General features: G+C 47.4%; 1 protein-coding gene across 3 annotated transcripts in view; it reads left to right on the top strand.

Annotated features, from left to right (window-relative positions):
• The window catches only part of GRIK3 (glutamate ionotropic receptor kainate type subunit 3), a 121,693-nt gene extending 105,921 nt beyond the window's left edge, over positions 1-15,772 (top strand). For 2 of the 3 annotated variants that reach the window (XM_021554851.3, XM_021554852.2), the window contains 5 exons: positions 3,732-3,850; positions 6,065-6,282; positions 13,459-13,681; positions 13,887-14,137; positions 15,484-15,772. In XM_021554851.3, coding sequence (XP_021410526.1) covers positions 3,732-3,850; positions 6,065-6,282; positions 13,459-13,681; positions 13,887-14,137; positions 15,484-15,678 — 1,006 coding nt within the window. In that variant the 3' untranslated portion in view covers positions 15,679-15,772. Of the gene's footprint in view, positions 1-3,731; positions 3,851-6,064; positions 6,283-13,175; positions 13,386-13,458; positions 13,682-13,886; positions 14,138-15,483 lie in introns of those variants that run through there. The other variant, XM_021554853.3, reaches the window with a different exon arrangement.
• Positions 15,773-15,973: the final 201 nt, after the last annotated feature.

Here is a 15,973-nt window from a genome sequence, read left to right as displayed (position 1 = left end):
TCTGAAATCCAATTCTCAGAAGAAAACCACAATCAAAATAGAAAAACCTTAATTCAGAGACATGACTCTTCTGAACTAGGCACCAGAGCCCTCTGCTCATGCCCATAACCATAGGTCAATGCCACTTAAAACAGACTCAGGAAGTATTTAGAGGCAGGCAAAGGATGGATTTGGTCCATCTGTCATTTTAATCAGCCTTTCTTCGCTATCGATGGAGCCCCTGCTCCCAGCCAGCCCCCAGAGAGCCATCAACACTGGCTGTCCCCACAGCTCCATGGGATGCTGTGTCTGGGGGCTCTGCTGCCAGGCTGGCACCTTTTCTCAGGCTCACACAGCCTCCAAATTACACCAAACCCCTCTGGCTGCGTGGCAGGGTGGGTGGGTTTAATCTCCATCCTAATTGCAGCGAGGTCTGGGACATCCATTGAAAATTTCTCTGGAGATGCAATTTAGACTCAAAAGTATTTTGTGTTGGATCTTTTAAACTTCTTCAGAATGCTTCGATTTCCCACCCAAAAAGCCAAAAGACACAGAATGATCCTAGTTTTTGATGAAATATTCTCAGAGCCCACAGTGCATGGAGGATGAGGGGACCCAGCCACAGAGAATCCTGAGTTCCCCCATTGATTTGAGCTCTGGCTCGATGGGGTCAACGAGCTCCTCTCCCTCCTTCCTTCATTACCTCTTGCTTCCACCAATGGTTTCTCTGCTCAAGCACTGGAGGCTGTTGCTGCTTTGCAGATTTCTGAATATTTCTCTGTCATTTGAGCTGCACCAGTAGGTTTTTGCTCAGACCTTGAAGTTCTCTAGCATGTCATCTTGCCAGGCTCATTGATCTTACCCATTCCCTTTCTTTTTCATAGTCTTCCATTGTCAGCCCAAGGAAGTTTTAATCTAATTCCTGAACTCTGACTTTAGCCGCAAGAAAGGACCAAGACACCGTCCTTCATCCACCTGTGGTGGGAATCTATAGCAAGTTCCAAGGAATAAGCAGCACATAAAGCCAGGTTCAGCCTTGTGCTTGTTTCCTTCCTGATTTCCTCTGATTTAGAGAGCAGAGGAGGGTGAGCAGCAAGGACAGCCCAACCATCCCCTGGATGAACAAGCAGCAATGTCAGGGTGCAGCCTGAGCAGGACCTGTGGTTCCACACCCCAAACCCTGCCCAGGGAACAGTCCCAGCTATGGGAAGGTGAGATAAACCAGGGAGGAGCAGAGAGATCATTGGACTGTACCTTGAAGGTGGGAAACAGAAGCAAAAAGTGGCACAGCTGTACCCAGGGAAATCTTTTCTGAACCCACAAGAGCCGTGGGCTGTGCCTTGTCCATCTCAGGGATGGTTTTCCCCCAGACCCCTCCTGTGCTCGGCGCTGCTCCGGTCGTGTGCCAGGACCACAGTCTGCACTAACACGTGCCCAGGGCAGATCCCAGTGCCAGGAGGCTCCTGGCAGAGAGCTGGGACCCTTCTCCAAACAAACCCAACTGTCTGAGCGAGGCCGCCCCTGGAATGGAGCCATGAACCCTCTCCTTGGGTGGTGGCGCATCTGGTGGGGAATTACAGAGGGAAACATCTCCTGACAGAGGCTGTGGGCTGGGCTTTGAGAAGGGGCTGTTGTGAATCTCCAGGGATTCCAGAAGGAAGCGGAGATGATAATTAATGCCTGGTTCAAAAGCAATTATACCAATTATGTTTTTAATTTAATCTCTACAAAATTTGGGACTCTCAGAAAATGTAAATAAACAGCTCTAAAAATATTAACATCTCTCCTGTTTAGCATCCTCCCCAGATCCTGGCTAAATGAGCTCATTCCCAGCAGTGCTTGCCTGCCAATCTTGGGCAGAATCTGCAGAGATATTCCCAGGAAATTCCCTCAATCTTTCTCAGGAATTGCAGGGCTATCCATGGAAATTCATCCCCACAGGGAATAAGTTTCTGCCACTATCCACCACAGGGCAAAGTGGCATCCACAATCCACAGCAAACTGCCACCACATTCCAGCCAGTGCCCTGACTGGGCCAAACTCCTGCTTGTCAGGATGGTGGAAGCTCTACTTCTCAGTGACCTAAATTCCTGATTCCCATGTGCATTGGTGGGAGAATCTCCTGAAATACCAGTTTGTCCTTGCTGTTGCTGCAGAATGACCAAGGCTTCTCCTTAGTCAATCAAAAATGCCATTCCTTCTCATGTTTTTGAACTGTTACATACAAGAGGTTACATGTCTGGACCCTATCCCATCCCATCCCATCCCATCCCATCCTATCCCATCCCATCCCATCCCATCCCATCCCATCCCATCCCATCCCATCCCATCCCATCCCATCCCATCCCATCCCATCCCATCCCATCCCATCCCATCCCACCATCACGTGCTCCAGGTGCTGTTGTAGGACACAGTAGTGATAAGATGATCCAAAGTGACCAAAGGCTCTGGGGAAGCCACCTGAGACACCTCAGGAGGACTTGGCTTCCCAGGTGTCTGCTCTCCAGAATGCAGGACACAGATGTATAGCTGTGTGGGTGACTTGGGCTGAATTTGCCTTTTTCTCTATAAAGCTGTGCACCAGAGGCTCAGCAGCCCCTGCACAGCAGCACCACAGGCATTGAGACTCCTTTTTTCCAGTTCCTTTAGAGTCTTGTCCTGCCACATCCTAACTAACTGATGCCTTAAGATTTTGGCCTTTATATTTTTCAAATCCTGGGCTGCATTAGTGCATAACTCCATATAAAGTGTTAGTTAACTGTCTTCACATTTTGGTCAAACAAAACAATCATTCTAGACCTTAGATCCAAGAACACCCTACAGCCTCAGGTCCTGAAAAGTACAAACAAAAGTGAAACAGGGGGATCAAATGGAATATTTGACTTCATTACCTGAAGCTGTAATTGGAGGATTAACTCCTGACATGTAAATGGACCAAACTTAGATCTGTCAGAAAAATTCGTGATCCTGCTTGGGTGTAGTCTCTGGGAGGCTTTGACTGCCCAGGGTGCATCTATTGAAGGCCTTTAATAAATACTTTAATAAATATTCTTATTCTCTTAATCTTGACTAACCTCTGTTCTAGGGCACTCCAAGGCACCCTGACAAGCTCTGTGTGAAAAATGCATATTTTATGATTGGCTTTTCGCAAATGTTACAATGAATATTATATGTGTAATGTTAGAAAGTTATGCTGTATTAATTCTCTTAAGTAGTGTGTTAAATATAGTTTTAGGTTAGAACATAATGTTAAAATAGAAACTCTGCCATGTAGGATTTGTTGCAAGCTCAAGCAATAAGATGAGATAATCAAGGAAGTCTTCACACAGAGATGTCAGTGAAGGGGGCCATAAAATGTTACAGCCTCCTTATCAGAAAAGACAAACATTCTTCCACCTTCTCTCCGTCTTTTCACTAGGATTAAGGAGAAGAAGTTGACAAAAACCAGAAAAGTTCTTAATTTGCAAGGAATTTATGCATCATGTATGAGATATATGAATATGCAACAGGCTATTGCTTTTAAGGTTATTCCTTTGTTCACAAGGGATGTTTGTCATGACTGAGTGTCCGAGAGCATCCAGATGTCCGTAATCCTTTGCTTTTTATTGCCTTGTAATTGTCCTAACTCTAAATTTTATTACTCTAATTGTGTTACTATTTTTATAACCATTTTTCTTAATATCAAACTTTTAAAAATGTTTAAAAACCAAGTGACTGGCTTTTCCACACTCTGGTTTCCCTGTGTGCTGCAGGTTCAGCCCATACGAGTGGTACGACGCCCACCCCTGCAACCCGGGCTCGGACATCGTGGAGAACAACTTCACCCTCCTGAACAGCTTCTGGTTCGGGATGGGAGCGCTGATGCAGCAAGGTAGGGGCAGCAATTTTGCAATTTTTAAATTGAAAATTTGTTTTGGATGCAACCTCCCAGCACCTCCTGGCCCCTGCAGCTCCAAGGAGGAGCACTGCCTTTATTTCCCTCAGCTGCTTCATTCCCCCACATCCCACAGACTCTGCAAATTCCTATTTCTGTTAATTCGAACCCTTTGTTCAGTTGGCTCTCTCTCTGTTCTAAATCAACTTTTCCAGCACACAGGGTGCCTTGCCCTGTGCTCCATCCCCACTTTTCCCCTCCCCTGGCCGTTCTGAGCAGTGTGAGATGTCCTGAAGCTCCTCCAGCCTGGGCAAAGGTGAGGAGCTGCCCTGGGAGCCTGTGCCCAGCAGCCCCTCGGGAGAGCTATCAGTGGCACTGGTGTGAGCCACCACGGTCACAGGGACCTCCAAAATGGGATAGGGATAGGATTACATCCCTGTGTGTGAATGGAATAGAGAGATGCAGTGAATAGAATCAATCTGTTCAGAAGGCAGCGGGGGGAGGGAGCTTGGGAGCAGCTCTGAATAAGGAACAAAATTCAGCTGCGATCTAATTGCAGAAAATCCAGGAATAGAAATAAGTGGAAAATGTCAAACATTTGTCACACTTTAATTTACCGTGTATCAGTGGTTATATCCAGAGAGCAAAAGAAGCACAGCCTTGGCTCAGTAGCAGGCACGGAGCTCCTGCTCTGAGCTCCACTGCTGCCTGTAATAGAGATTCCTCCTGGATCTCAGCTGCCCTCATGGACAGTGACAGTTCCCAGCAAGAGGGTTTAGCAGGATGAATCATCCCTCTTATCAGATGCTGATAAATGAAAAGAGCTATATTCTTTTTAACTCAATTCTGCATCTGAGAAGAAAAATATTTCAAAGCCAGACTGATGTCACAGCATCCAATGCATCAAAGGGCCGGAGATGGGAGAGGGAAGAAGCAGAATCTTGAGGAGAACCAAAGCACCCTCAATATCTGGGACTCCTCCTCTTCCTGGTGTCTCCTTGCTGCACTCTGAAGGGAGGAAAACTACACCCCATGCTCTGCTTTGATGCCACACTGCCTAAAATTGCTTTGCAAAGCCCAATTTTTGTTGCACTTTCCAGGCTGATAAATCCTCTGAGCACAGCTGTTTCAAACCCAAAGCTCTTGCCTGGCTTTAAAAGGTGTTTTGGGTGATTACAAAAATAGCACAACCCATTTAGCCCTTCGTGTCTGCTCAATAAAAGTCATTCCAGACCCACTACACCTTTTATGCTGTAACGTCTCCTGCTTCCCCACTTCTGACTGGCATTCAAAGCCCTGGACCCTGATAGTTCCTTTCTCTTGGTGTTTGATTTTTTTAAAAACCTTGTGTATTTGAACACACTCCCCAGAGTGAGTCTTTTGAAAATAATCTGTATAAAAGCAAAGCCCTTTTTAAATGGCAGAACAAAACACTCATAAAAGTTCATAAATAGCTTGCTATTTAAATCTCATAAAAGCAGCCCAGTTAATTACTTCAGTTTGGATGTTTCCTGTAAATTGGGCACTGTACCCAAGGTCAGTAATCAAGGAAGAGGGTTTTTCTGCAAATGCTACAAAAACCCTACTGATGTCCTCGAACTCAAGATGTCTGGATAATTTGCCTCAAAACCAGTTGGCTTTAATTGCATAGCTGTAACAGTTTTGACAGTGAAACTTGATCACATATACATATATATACATATATATATATATATATATATATCTGTATGTATATAAAATGTACATATGTATAGTGAAAATGCGACAAACCCTGGATGCGGGAAGAAATGATGATGTCTGCTCCAGATCAGAAGGTTGAAGGATAGCTTTATTAAAATATATTTATTAATATACATTTAAAGAGAGACTACCCTATTCTACATACTTACTTCTTACTTACCCATCTTATTGACTCAAACTCATGACTCTGCCGAGAGTCCAACCCAGCTGGATCCATTGGTCACTGACCCCAAACAACTTCACCAGAATCCAACCCAACCATCACTGCAGGTGAACAATCTCCACACCACATTGCACATGGGGAGAACAAAGGAGCAGAGATAAAGATTGTTTCCTCTTCTCCTCCCTGTGCTTCTCCTGGGAGACAGAATTCTGTCTGTCTGTCCAGAGAATGTGCCTGTCACACGTATGGATACATAAAATGGGTTCTTTCCTCTCTTGCCTCTCCCCTCCTTCCCCTGTCCCACCCAGGCTCGGAGCTGATGCCCAAAGCCCTGTCGACACGGATCATTGGTGGCATATGGTGGTTCTTCACCCTCATTATCATCTCATCCTACACGGCCAACCTGGCGGCCTTCCTGACGGTGGAGAGGATGGAATCCCCCATCGACTCGGCAGATGACTTGGCAAAGCAGACAAAAATAGAGTATGGAGCAGTGAAGGATGGAGCTACCATGACCTTCTTCAAGGTGAGACCAGGCAGAGGCTTTCTACCTTCCAGGCAGAGATTCCAACGGGAGCCAGGACAAAGATCCAAAGACAAAAATCCTCCCAAGCCGCCCCTGCTGCTCCTTCTTTCAGCTTCTTTCAGTCTCACATCTTGCCCAGACTGAGACTGTCACTCACCTGAGTCCCACCAAGGTTAAATCCCCCTCCCTGTAGTTAACTGAAGTCACAGATACAAAATTAAACTGATTTTACATTTTTGCAGGCTCTACCCAATATTGGCTCAGACACCCAAAAACGTAGCATGTGCCCAAGTGCAGCTCGTATTAAAGCCCTGCAGAAAAACCTTTCTTTCCCTAAAGCCCCTTCCCAGTTTCCACATCTGACCCATCCTGCTTCTTCCTTGCCTCTGCCAGCACAGCCCCATGGAGCCCCCAGGCTGATCCTGCCAGCCTTCAGGGACAGAGGAGAGCCCAAATGAAGCCCACAGCTGGACAGATGCTGCAAAGTGCCCTCCCTGACCTGTATTTTTTACAGCTAAAATATCTTTCTTGTCCTTCAGGTATTCATATCAATGTAATCCAGTTTTATTAACCTCTGAGATTCAGGGCAAGGTAATACTACCAGTGCATCACAATCCAATTGCATTAATTTCATCTATTTAAAGCATAATTAAATTCAGAAGTCAGTCAGATTCCACCATAGCCTCAAAAATAGAAAGAAACTGAGAGATGTAAAATGACCTTTAAAACCACTGCTGGCCTGTAAAAACCCAGTCTGAAAAGAAAGAGAATAAAGGGATAGAAATGAGGGGTGATTAAGGAATTATCACCCTGGCAAGGAAAGAGGCCCAAAGGAAGATCCCAGGCTTTGGCTCAGGAGTGGGAGCTGGCTCCCCCACACCTCCGCCTCCTTCCCCCTCCACCACCCTAATGCAGAAGAAAATACATGTGACTAGCACAGTTCAGGCTTTACCAAGCACTTTGTGCCTGGTGCTGCAAGAATTGAGCAGGCACGGGGTGATGGCAGCTTGATGAGGCCTCTGTGGTTTAATTGGCAAGACTCATTAAAGGAAAACAATATGCTGGATCTGAATAATAGAGGGAGCATTGTTCCCATGCCACTTCTCCTGGCTCTGATCTGGCTGAGAATCACAGAATCACAGATTCACAGAATAATGAGGTCGGAAGAGACCTCCAAGATCATCAAGTCCAACCCATGCCCTAACACCACAACTAGACTATAGCACCAAGTGCCAAGTCCAGTCTTTTTTTAAACATATCCAGAGATGGTGATTCCACCACCTCCCCAGGAAGACAATTCCGGTATTTTATTATTCTTTCAGTGAAATTTTTTTTCCTAATATCCAACCTAAACCTTCCCTGACGTAGCTTGAGACTGTTTCCTCTGGTTTTGCCAGTTGCTGCCTGGTGGGAGAGATCAACAAGATCTCTTGAGAGAAGCCACTCTCCTCCCTGGATCTGTGTCCTGACTCTGACAGGCAGCAGCAGAGGTTCATAAAGAGACACAGAGGGGGTGGTTTGATCTCTAACAATTTTAGGAATGCCCAGTTTGCCTCCTGCCATGGAGCTGGTCCGTGCAGTTCTGTCCATGGCACAGGCAGATGTGTAGTTTTGTCTTCCAAAGCCATATAACCCTGGAAGAGGCAGTAGGGAAAGGCAGACTGGAACTGTGTGCTTTAACTGCGCTTTCCAGTACGAGTTTTATATGGGAATAAAAGGAAACTGTCTCTTTTAACAATCATCAGGACACAGCATATTTATTGCTTCATATCATTATCCATCAGAATCATACTTCAGGCTTCTAACGGCCTTGGCATGGTTTATTGATGCAGCGTATTTTCCTTTTCCTTTTTATTATCGCTGTTGTATGGAGATGAATTCTCAGGGATGTCCCTCCTGACAAGCATTTCCATTACTGGAGCAGTGGGAGCTCCCACGTGGGATGCTCTGCTCACTTGTCCTCCCTGTGCAGAGGGACATGGGAGAGAAGGGGTTTCTCCCTTTTCCAACAAGGTCTTTGTTCTCAGCTGGGTAATTCCTGTGGTGGTGTTGGTTCAGCTGCTCTGTCAGTGCCCTGTGTCACAGCACGGAGCTCCAGGTGTCAGCTGAGGATCCACCCTCCCTCAGATGGGTGGCACTGCAAGAACAGCACCTGGCTTCCCTCCCTCCCTCTGCCCTCTCCAGCAGAGACAGCCTCCACCATCCAGGGCTCCTGAAGCACTCCTGCACATCCAGAGCACTCCAGCAGCTCTGAACACACTGTCACTGCTGGGACAAAAAGCTGATGGCAGCACACCAATGAGGATCTCACCTGCTCAGTGGATTACCTATATATTTAGTATATTTAGCTATATTTGGCCCAGATTTCTGCCTGGCTCTTTGTGTGGCTGCTCCCCAAATTCCTTCCCCTCACAGCAGGGTCTCGCTCCTTCATTTCTCCCTGTTAAATCAGCTGCAAGCTGCACACACCACCCTGAGCACCCCTGGGCCCTGCAGCCCCTCTGTCAGAGCCCATCCTGGTCCACGCTGGATCCCGGGGGAGAGCACCACCCTGATCTTGGTGCACAACGGGAGGAAGAGGAAGGTGGACACCTTGCATGCTGTTCCATGAGATGGTTCCCAAAGCACTGACCTGTGCTCAGGCTTGTGCAGAGCTCACCAGGGACACTGCAGAAGGTCCCAATGGAACCAAGACACCTCTGGGACAGCCTCACAGCGAGGGATGCTGCTCCCACAGAATTTGGCCCCATGCAGCCAAGCAAGCCAAGAGAGGGAAGAAGAAAGAGCTTTACCCAACCATATTGGCACATTTTGACTTCATTAAAAGAAGTTTTGAGAAGCTGTTTACTCCCTGGCAATGCAGATTGAGTTACAGGAATAAACATGGATCAATTAATTGAGGAACAGCATCTAGAGTTCATTATAACTCATAAATCCTTCCCATCCTTCAGAGGATGCTGCCTCTCTGAATGGAAGGCCAGGTCTCATGTGCAGTTTGGAGTCTGGCTGTGAGTGTGTGTGTATGTGTGTACACAGATACCCACACAGAAATGTTAAATCCTCAAGACTAAGTATCTTCAGCTGGTGGAAATCAATTTATTTTTTCATACAGGCTGGAATTGAAAATCTTAAGCCTGAAAGTTCCTTTCTTGCCAATTTGGCTGATAAAAAAGCGTATATGTCTTGGCAAGATGCCTCGTAGGGGCTTCTCTAAACGATTCCATTAATTGATTTGGGTGACTGGCCCTGCAGAACTGCTTATTAAAGGTGGCTTCTGAGCTGTGACTCTGAAGAATGAACTCGGAGGCGTTCTCGGCGCCGCTGCGATCGCTGCCTTCGGAGGGGCTGGCACTCTGCTTTCACACACACATCTCATTTAGCACTAACACGGGCTGATTAAGATGCAGAGCACAGCAGATCAGATTCTGGTGTTATTTATCCTGAATAAATCAAGGAGAAGCTCCACTCGTGTGAGCAGGAGTGAGACTCGACCCCGCCGTGGGAGCCACGGCTGCAGCACCAGCCCTTGGTAATTAGCAATATCTCCATCATTCCCAACATCTCGGGGCTCCTGACACAGGAACTTCTCTGCCAGGAAGAAGCCAGTGTCAGATCATTTATCTTAATGCTTCAGAGCACCCAAGCAGCTCCTCCTCATCTGCCTTTGGCAGCAAAGTCGTCACTGAAGGGGACTCCAGAGGATGTGGGGGCACAGAAGGGTCCCTCTACCCACAGCCAACTGAGCTGTGCTTCTTTTAAGAAGCCCATAAAAGTAAATGGTGAATCTCTTGAGAAGAAATTAGCACCCAGCCACAGCACAGCAGCTACCAGATCAGTCCACTAAGTAAGCCCAGTTTTTAAAGTGAAACTCTGGTAAAATCAGGGGTCCAGAAAAATAATATGTACACACAAATAAAGAAAGCATTAAAAACATGATCAAAATAAATGCAATTTAAGGCATTCTTTATTACTAAATTACTACCAAGATGGTTTTGCTTATTTCTTTAGTGCAGTCCTGGCTGACAACACCCAAATTCCCATTAATAAGCAATGCTTTTGCAGTTTGGCCACAGTATTTGAGAGGAGGAAGGGGAGAAATGAACTTTTCCTTCAACTACAAAACATATTCTGTGGCTCAATTGGGTGTGAGCTGGAGCAGGGGCACTCCTGCCCTCGCTGCTCCTGCAATTTGGGATTGATGCCCAACATCTCTCTCATGGCTGCTTCTGGGTCTGTACTAAACCATCAGCCTGTGAGGGCTGTGCTGGAAATTACAGCTGGGGAATTTTCCTTTGGAAAATAGTTTTCTCATCAGCTTTTAGAGCTGACCAGACCAGGGCTGGGTGTGAGCTGCCCTGGCTGCACCAGTGCCCTGCCCTTCCTCCCGGAGGGATCCCCCAGCTCCCCTTCCCTGCTGGGTCTCAGCCCTGAGCTGGATTTCTGAGGTCTCAGCCCTGAGCTGGATCTCTGAGGTCTGAGCCCTGAGCTGGATCTCTGTCCCAGCTCTCTTTAGGCACAGGTGGACAGTGACAGCAGCCCCATCCTCCTGGCCAGCCCTTTCCCAGCTGTGCCCCAGCTGGAGGAGTGCTCAACCCCTGGCAGGGCAGGAGCAGTGTCAAAGCAGCACATCCAGAACTGACAAATCTGGGCTCTTCCTGGCATCCCAAACACAATTAAGTCCTTTCAAGCTGGGCAGGAGGAGTGATTTAAGAGAAGAAGAGAAAAGTGGTTTTTCTTTTCCAAGGAGCCCCGTCTCGTGTAATTTCAGTTGCCTGAAGAGGTCCAGTGCCTCATGCAAGTCCCATTTGCTTCACTAAATGCAGCCTATTGATTTTTTGCCAGTTTATTTTGCTCTGTGCTCTAAACTGGGAGAACACTGATGTTAAAAGCTCTGTGTCAACACTCAAGGAGCATTAAATGCAGAAAGAGGAGAGAGGGAGAGCCAAAGGAACCCAGAGGCCTCTGATGTGAACTATATAAATGTTAAACAAGTCCTTATCAGCCAGCTGAGCGCACGATTCATTTCAATTACCCATTGTAATGTACAGATATTTAATAATCCTTTTGGAGGCTACATTTCTTGCTGCTCTTTGAGGTTTGATAGATGCCACAAATCTACCTTACAGGCACTGGTCCAGATTTTCAAGTGAGGGAGATTATCCTGCCTCTTGAATGAAGTTTGCTCCAGCACATCCACTGCTGAGCATTCATCAAGTGGATTATAACGAGCACGAGCATTAATGGAGAAGAAATGAATCCCCGGGTATTTCAGAAGGGAGAAAGGGCCCACAGGGTTAAAGGCAGAGGAACAGCCTTTGTTTGAACAGCACTGCACTACCCAGCTTTGGGGGGATGAGCTTTTGTTTAACTTTTGCTAAACACGCTGGAATAAAGGAGGTGGATGGGCAAAGCATTTGGAATACGAAGAATTACAAGGGACTTTCAGCTAGCTCACCATTATTTATTATGGTTTTATCAGAAGAACCTAAGCTGGCACGTTGTGGGTGATACTGAAAAAATGATGGGGAGCTGTGGCAGCAGCAGTTGGGCTGGGCTTGGGCTCCATCTCCTGCTTTCTCATGGAAGGACAGAGACCTGTGGAGAGATAAACGAGGGCTGAAATCACAGCTCTGCGGCAGCGGCTCCTCGTGCAGCAGCTGCTGAGAGGCCACCCTTGTTCCTGACACAGCACAGGGACTTATCTGCTCTCTGACTTATCAGCCAGCTCCAGGCTCGCTGAGGAGCACACTGGAGGAAGAGGTTTGGCTGGCTAAGCTGCTTCTTATGAAATAAGAAGGCAAAAACAGATGTAGGAAAAACAAGAAATGGGGCAGGAAAGAAGATCGGTGCATAAAGGAGCTGGCAGCAGTGGGAACACCAGCCTCAATATCCAGGTGTTGTGCCAGGGTGGGTCTGAGGGAGAAGCACTGACCCACGGGAGCACTGGGACCAGCAATGGGGCAAGAAGACACTGCTCTGCTTGTCTGGGAAATCTTCCTAAATTAAAGCCAGTTCTGACCAGCAGTCTGGTCTAGTGGAAGGGTCCCTGCCCATGGTGGGGCAGGGGGCACAGCATGAGCTTCAAGGTCTTTCCCAACCCAAACCATTCTGGGATTTTGAGATTCTGTGACTTTCGTTATGACTGACAGAGACGACTCAGAAGGTGCTCGTAGATAAATGGTACTTTTCAAATGTTATGGCAAGACGTAAAATAACCATATTTCTTCTCACTCAACACATTTTCTAGAAGAAAAAAAAAAACATTCACATGAATAGCAAGCTAGAAAACATATTCCTTCCTTTGCAACAGAATGTCTGCTGATAGTGAGAGAATATCCATGTTTATTTTTAGCCGTAAGACAATCTTCTTGAATATCTCTGTGCTTCTGTTTACGTGGGTACGTTAAATCTGTTTGGCAGTTGCACATATCTCAGAGGAGACTCGTTTCCTTGCCATGCTTGAGGAAAGACAAAAATATCATAGAGTGTGTGTAGAGAAAACCATGTCCTCCAAAACTCTCTGTTCTTTCAGCATGCAGAAACATTACAAGGTAAACAAATCCTGGTTGGGAAGTGAACACATTTGAGCAGATCTTAAAATGGTCTGGGAGTCGAGGGGGCCTGCAGGGCTTTGGGCAGGTTCATTCTACCTCAGGACCTGAAGCACATGGACAGAGGGGTGTTTGCTGCAACCCTTGTCTCTCTTTAAGGCAACATAAATACAAACAATCTTGAGCAGTGAAGGCATTTAAGACAAAGTCTAATTCATGGTTGCTTCATTGTGTGATCTGTTCTCAACTATTATTATTATTGTCATTTACTGAAAAGATAGCAGCTTTCAGCAAATAGAGAATTAATTTTATTTTGGGGCTGAAGGGGTGTCATTTTTCCAGAAATCCAAAATCTCCACGTTTGAAAAAATGTGGGCTTTCATGAGCAGCAAACCCACAGCACTGGTTAAGAACAACGAGGAGGGGATCCAGTGAATGCTGGCAACATAAATCCAAACAATCTTGAGCAGTGAAGGCATTTAAGACAAAGTCTAATTCATGGTTGCTTCATTGTGTGATCTGTTCTCAACTATTATTATTATTGTCATTTACTGAAAATATAGCAGCTTTCAGCAAATAGAGAATTCATCTTCTTTTGGGGCTGGGGTGGGTATCATTCTTCCAGAAATCCAAAATCTCCACGTTTGAAAAAATGTGGGCTTTCATGAGCAGCAAACCCACGGCACTGGTTAAGAACAACGAGGAGGGGATCCAGCGAACGCTGACGGCCGATTACGCACTGCTGATGGAGTCCACCACCATCGAGTACATCACCCAGAGGAACTGCAACCTCACCCAGATCGGGGGGCTCATCGACACCAAAGGCTACGGCATCGGGACACCCATGGGTAAGTGACAGTCCTGGGGGGCTGCTCACCACAAAAACAAAGAGGTGATTAAGATAATCCACTCCCAGCAGCGAATTTCCAAATACCAAACTGTCTGCCTGTTGAAGAGAGGTCTGAACCGTGCTGCTTACCATAGACACCTTCCCTGCTTGGTGGGATTTTTCCCCCACTTTCCCTCTGTGTGTAACAGTGTCCCCACCCCCAGGGTCACCGTACAGGGACAAGATCACCATCGCCATCCTGCAGCTCCAGGAGGAGGACAAGCTCCACGTCATGAAGGAGAAGTGGTGGCGGGGGAACGGCTGCCCTGAGGATGAGAACAAGGAGGCCAGTGCTCTGGGCATCCAGAACATCGGGGGGATCTTCATTGTCCTGGCAGCAGGCCTGGTGCTGTCCGTCTTCGTGGCCATGGTGGAGTTCATCTACAAGCTGCGCAAAACGGCGGAGCGCGAGCAGGTACTGACTGACTCCCTCTGATTCTCTGCCTGCCCTTAGCCCAGCCCTGGAGGGCTTTGCACGCTGACCCCAGAGACAAGCAGGGAGGGGGCAGAGGGATCCAGCTGGCACCCCTAAAGTGCCATCCCCAGGGGCTCACTGGTGTCCCTCTGACAGCCTCCACTCGGGGGAAAGTCACGTCTGATCAGAGTTGTCTGCAGCAGCCACAGCAGGGTACATTGGTAGGGTAGTTTAGAACAAGCTGACAAATAAATCATTAACGTATAGACAAAACTCCCTAGGAGGGGCCTTTCTCAGCTGTTACATCCTGTTGAAATCACCTTGCACGTTCCAGGTATGACCATCCATGCCTTCTCCCCAGCCCCATTCAAAGAGGAACAAGTCAGGGCTCATCAGGAAGCCTCACACTGTCTTATCAACTCTGCCACACTCACAGACGCAGCCCATCAGTGGCTGATCAGTGTTCAGGAAACAACAGAACTGCTTTTATGTCCTTCCTCTGCCGTGGGTGTCCTGGTGCAGTAAGTGGAACGTGCACTTTTGTGCATGACCAGAAATCAAAGCGAGCTGCCCTCATGAAGGACTAGACAGAGAAAGGAAAGCTGCCCAGCAGCGGGAGGGTCAGACTTGTCTGAGCCCCTGGCAGGAATCACACAGCACCAGACCTCCGGCAGCTGCCTCCAGCTCTGCCTTTGTGCAGGAGTGAGCGTGTCACAGGCACAGTCCTTGCTGAGGGAGAGGGGTCAGCCAGGTGCCCACACAGCCCCAGAGAGCACAGCAAATGCCTGAACAGCCCTAAACCTTGTCCTCACCCTCCACTGAGCCCTGCCAGCCCCTGCTCCACCCAGGGTAGCAGAACACTGCAGCAGTAATGGAGTGTTTTGTCCCCTGATGCCTTGGAGTGGCTCCCTAGAACACAGGCTAGGCAAGATCAGGAGAATAAAAGTGGGGATTTATAGAAGGCCTTCAACAGATACACCTTGGGCACTCAGAAGCCTCCAAGGGGCTACACACACAAGATGGACAGTGGCCATGAGTTTTTCAGGCAAATATAAGCTTGGTCCATTTACATATCAGGGGTTAATCCCCCAATTACAGCTTCAGGTAATGAAGTCATTTACTAAAGTTTGCTCCCTCCCAACTCACTTTTGTTTATATTTTTTGGGACCTCAGACAGTGAGGTGCCCTTGATTCCCAAGTCTAGAGAGGAATTGTTTTAACTGAATAAAACAGGAGAACAGTGGCTGACAGGCTATGGAGCTTAACACACTAACAAACTGCAGGATTACAGATAAATGAGAAATATAAGAGCTGAAATGCTAAGGCCTCATCCCCGCTGTCCCCAGCGCTCCTTCTGCAGCGCCATGGCCGACGAGATCCGGCTGTCGCTCACCTGCCAGCGCCGGGTCAAGCACAAGCCCCAGCCCCCCGTGATGGTGAAGACGGACGCCGTGATCAACATGCACACCTTCAACGACCGACGGCTGCCCGGCAAGGACAACATGACCTGCAACACCGGATTGGCACCTGTGTTTCCCTAGGGAATGGCAGTGGGGGGGTGGGAGGGAAGGAATTGCGGCAGACACGGCTGGATGCACCTTTAACTAGGGAAGGATGGATTAAAAAATGAGAAAAAAAAAAAAAAAGAAAAGAAAAAACCCACCTGGTTTGTTCATTTCAAGAACAAGGCCTTTGCAACCCAGCTGCATCCATCACCGCAGAGGAGCCAGAACTTCCAAGCACGGACAGTAACGCGGGTCTTGGGGCTTTTTGCGTTTGTTTTGTTACTTTTCATTCCTTTTTTTTTTTAATGCTTCGATCCTCCAGGCCTCGTGG

The sequence above is a fragment of the Lonchura striata genome, chromosome 26 (genome assembly GCF_046129695.1).
Source record: "Lonchura striata isolate bLonStr1 chromosome 26, bLonStr1.mat, whole genome shotgun sequence".
In the NCBI taxonomy this organism is placed as follows: Eukaryota; Metazoa; Chordata; class Aves; order Passeriformes; family Estrildidae; genus Lonchura; species Lonchura striata.
Note: the sequence above shows the minus strand (reverse complement) of the source record. Positions and strands in the feature narration are given on the sequence as shown.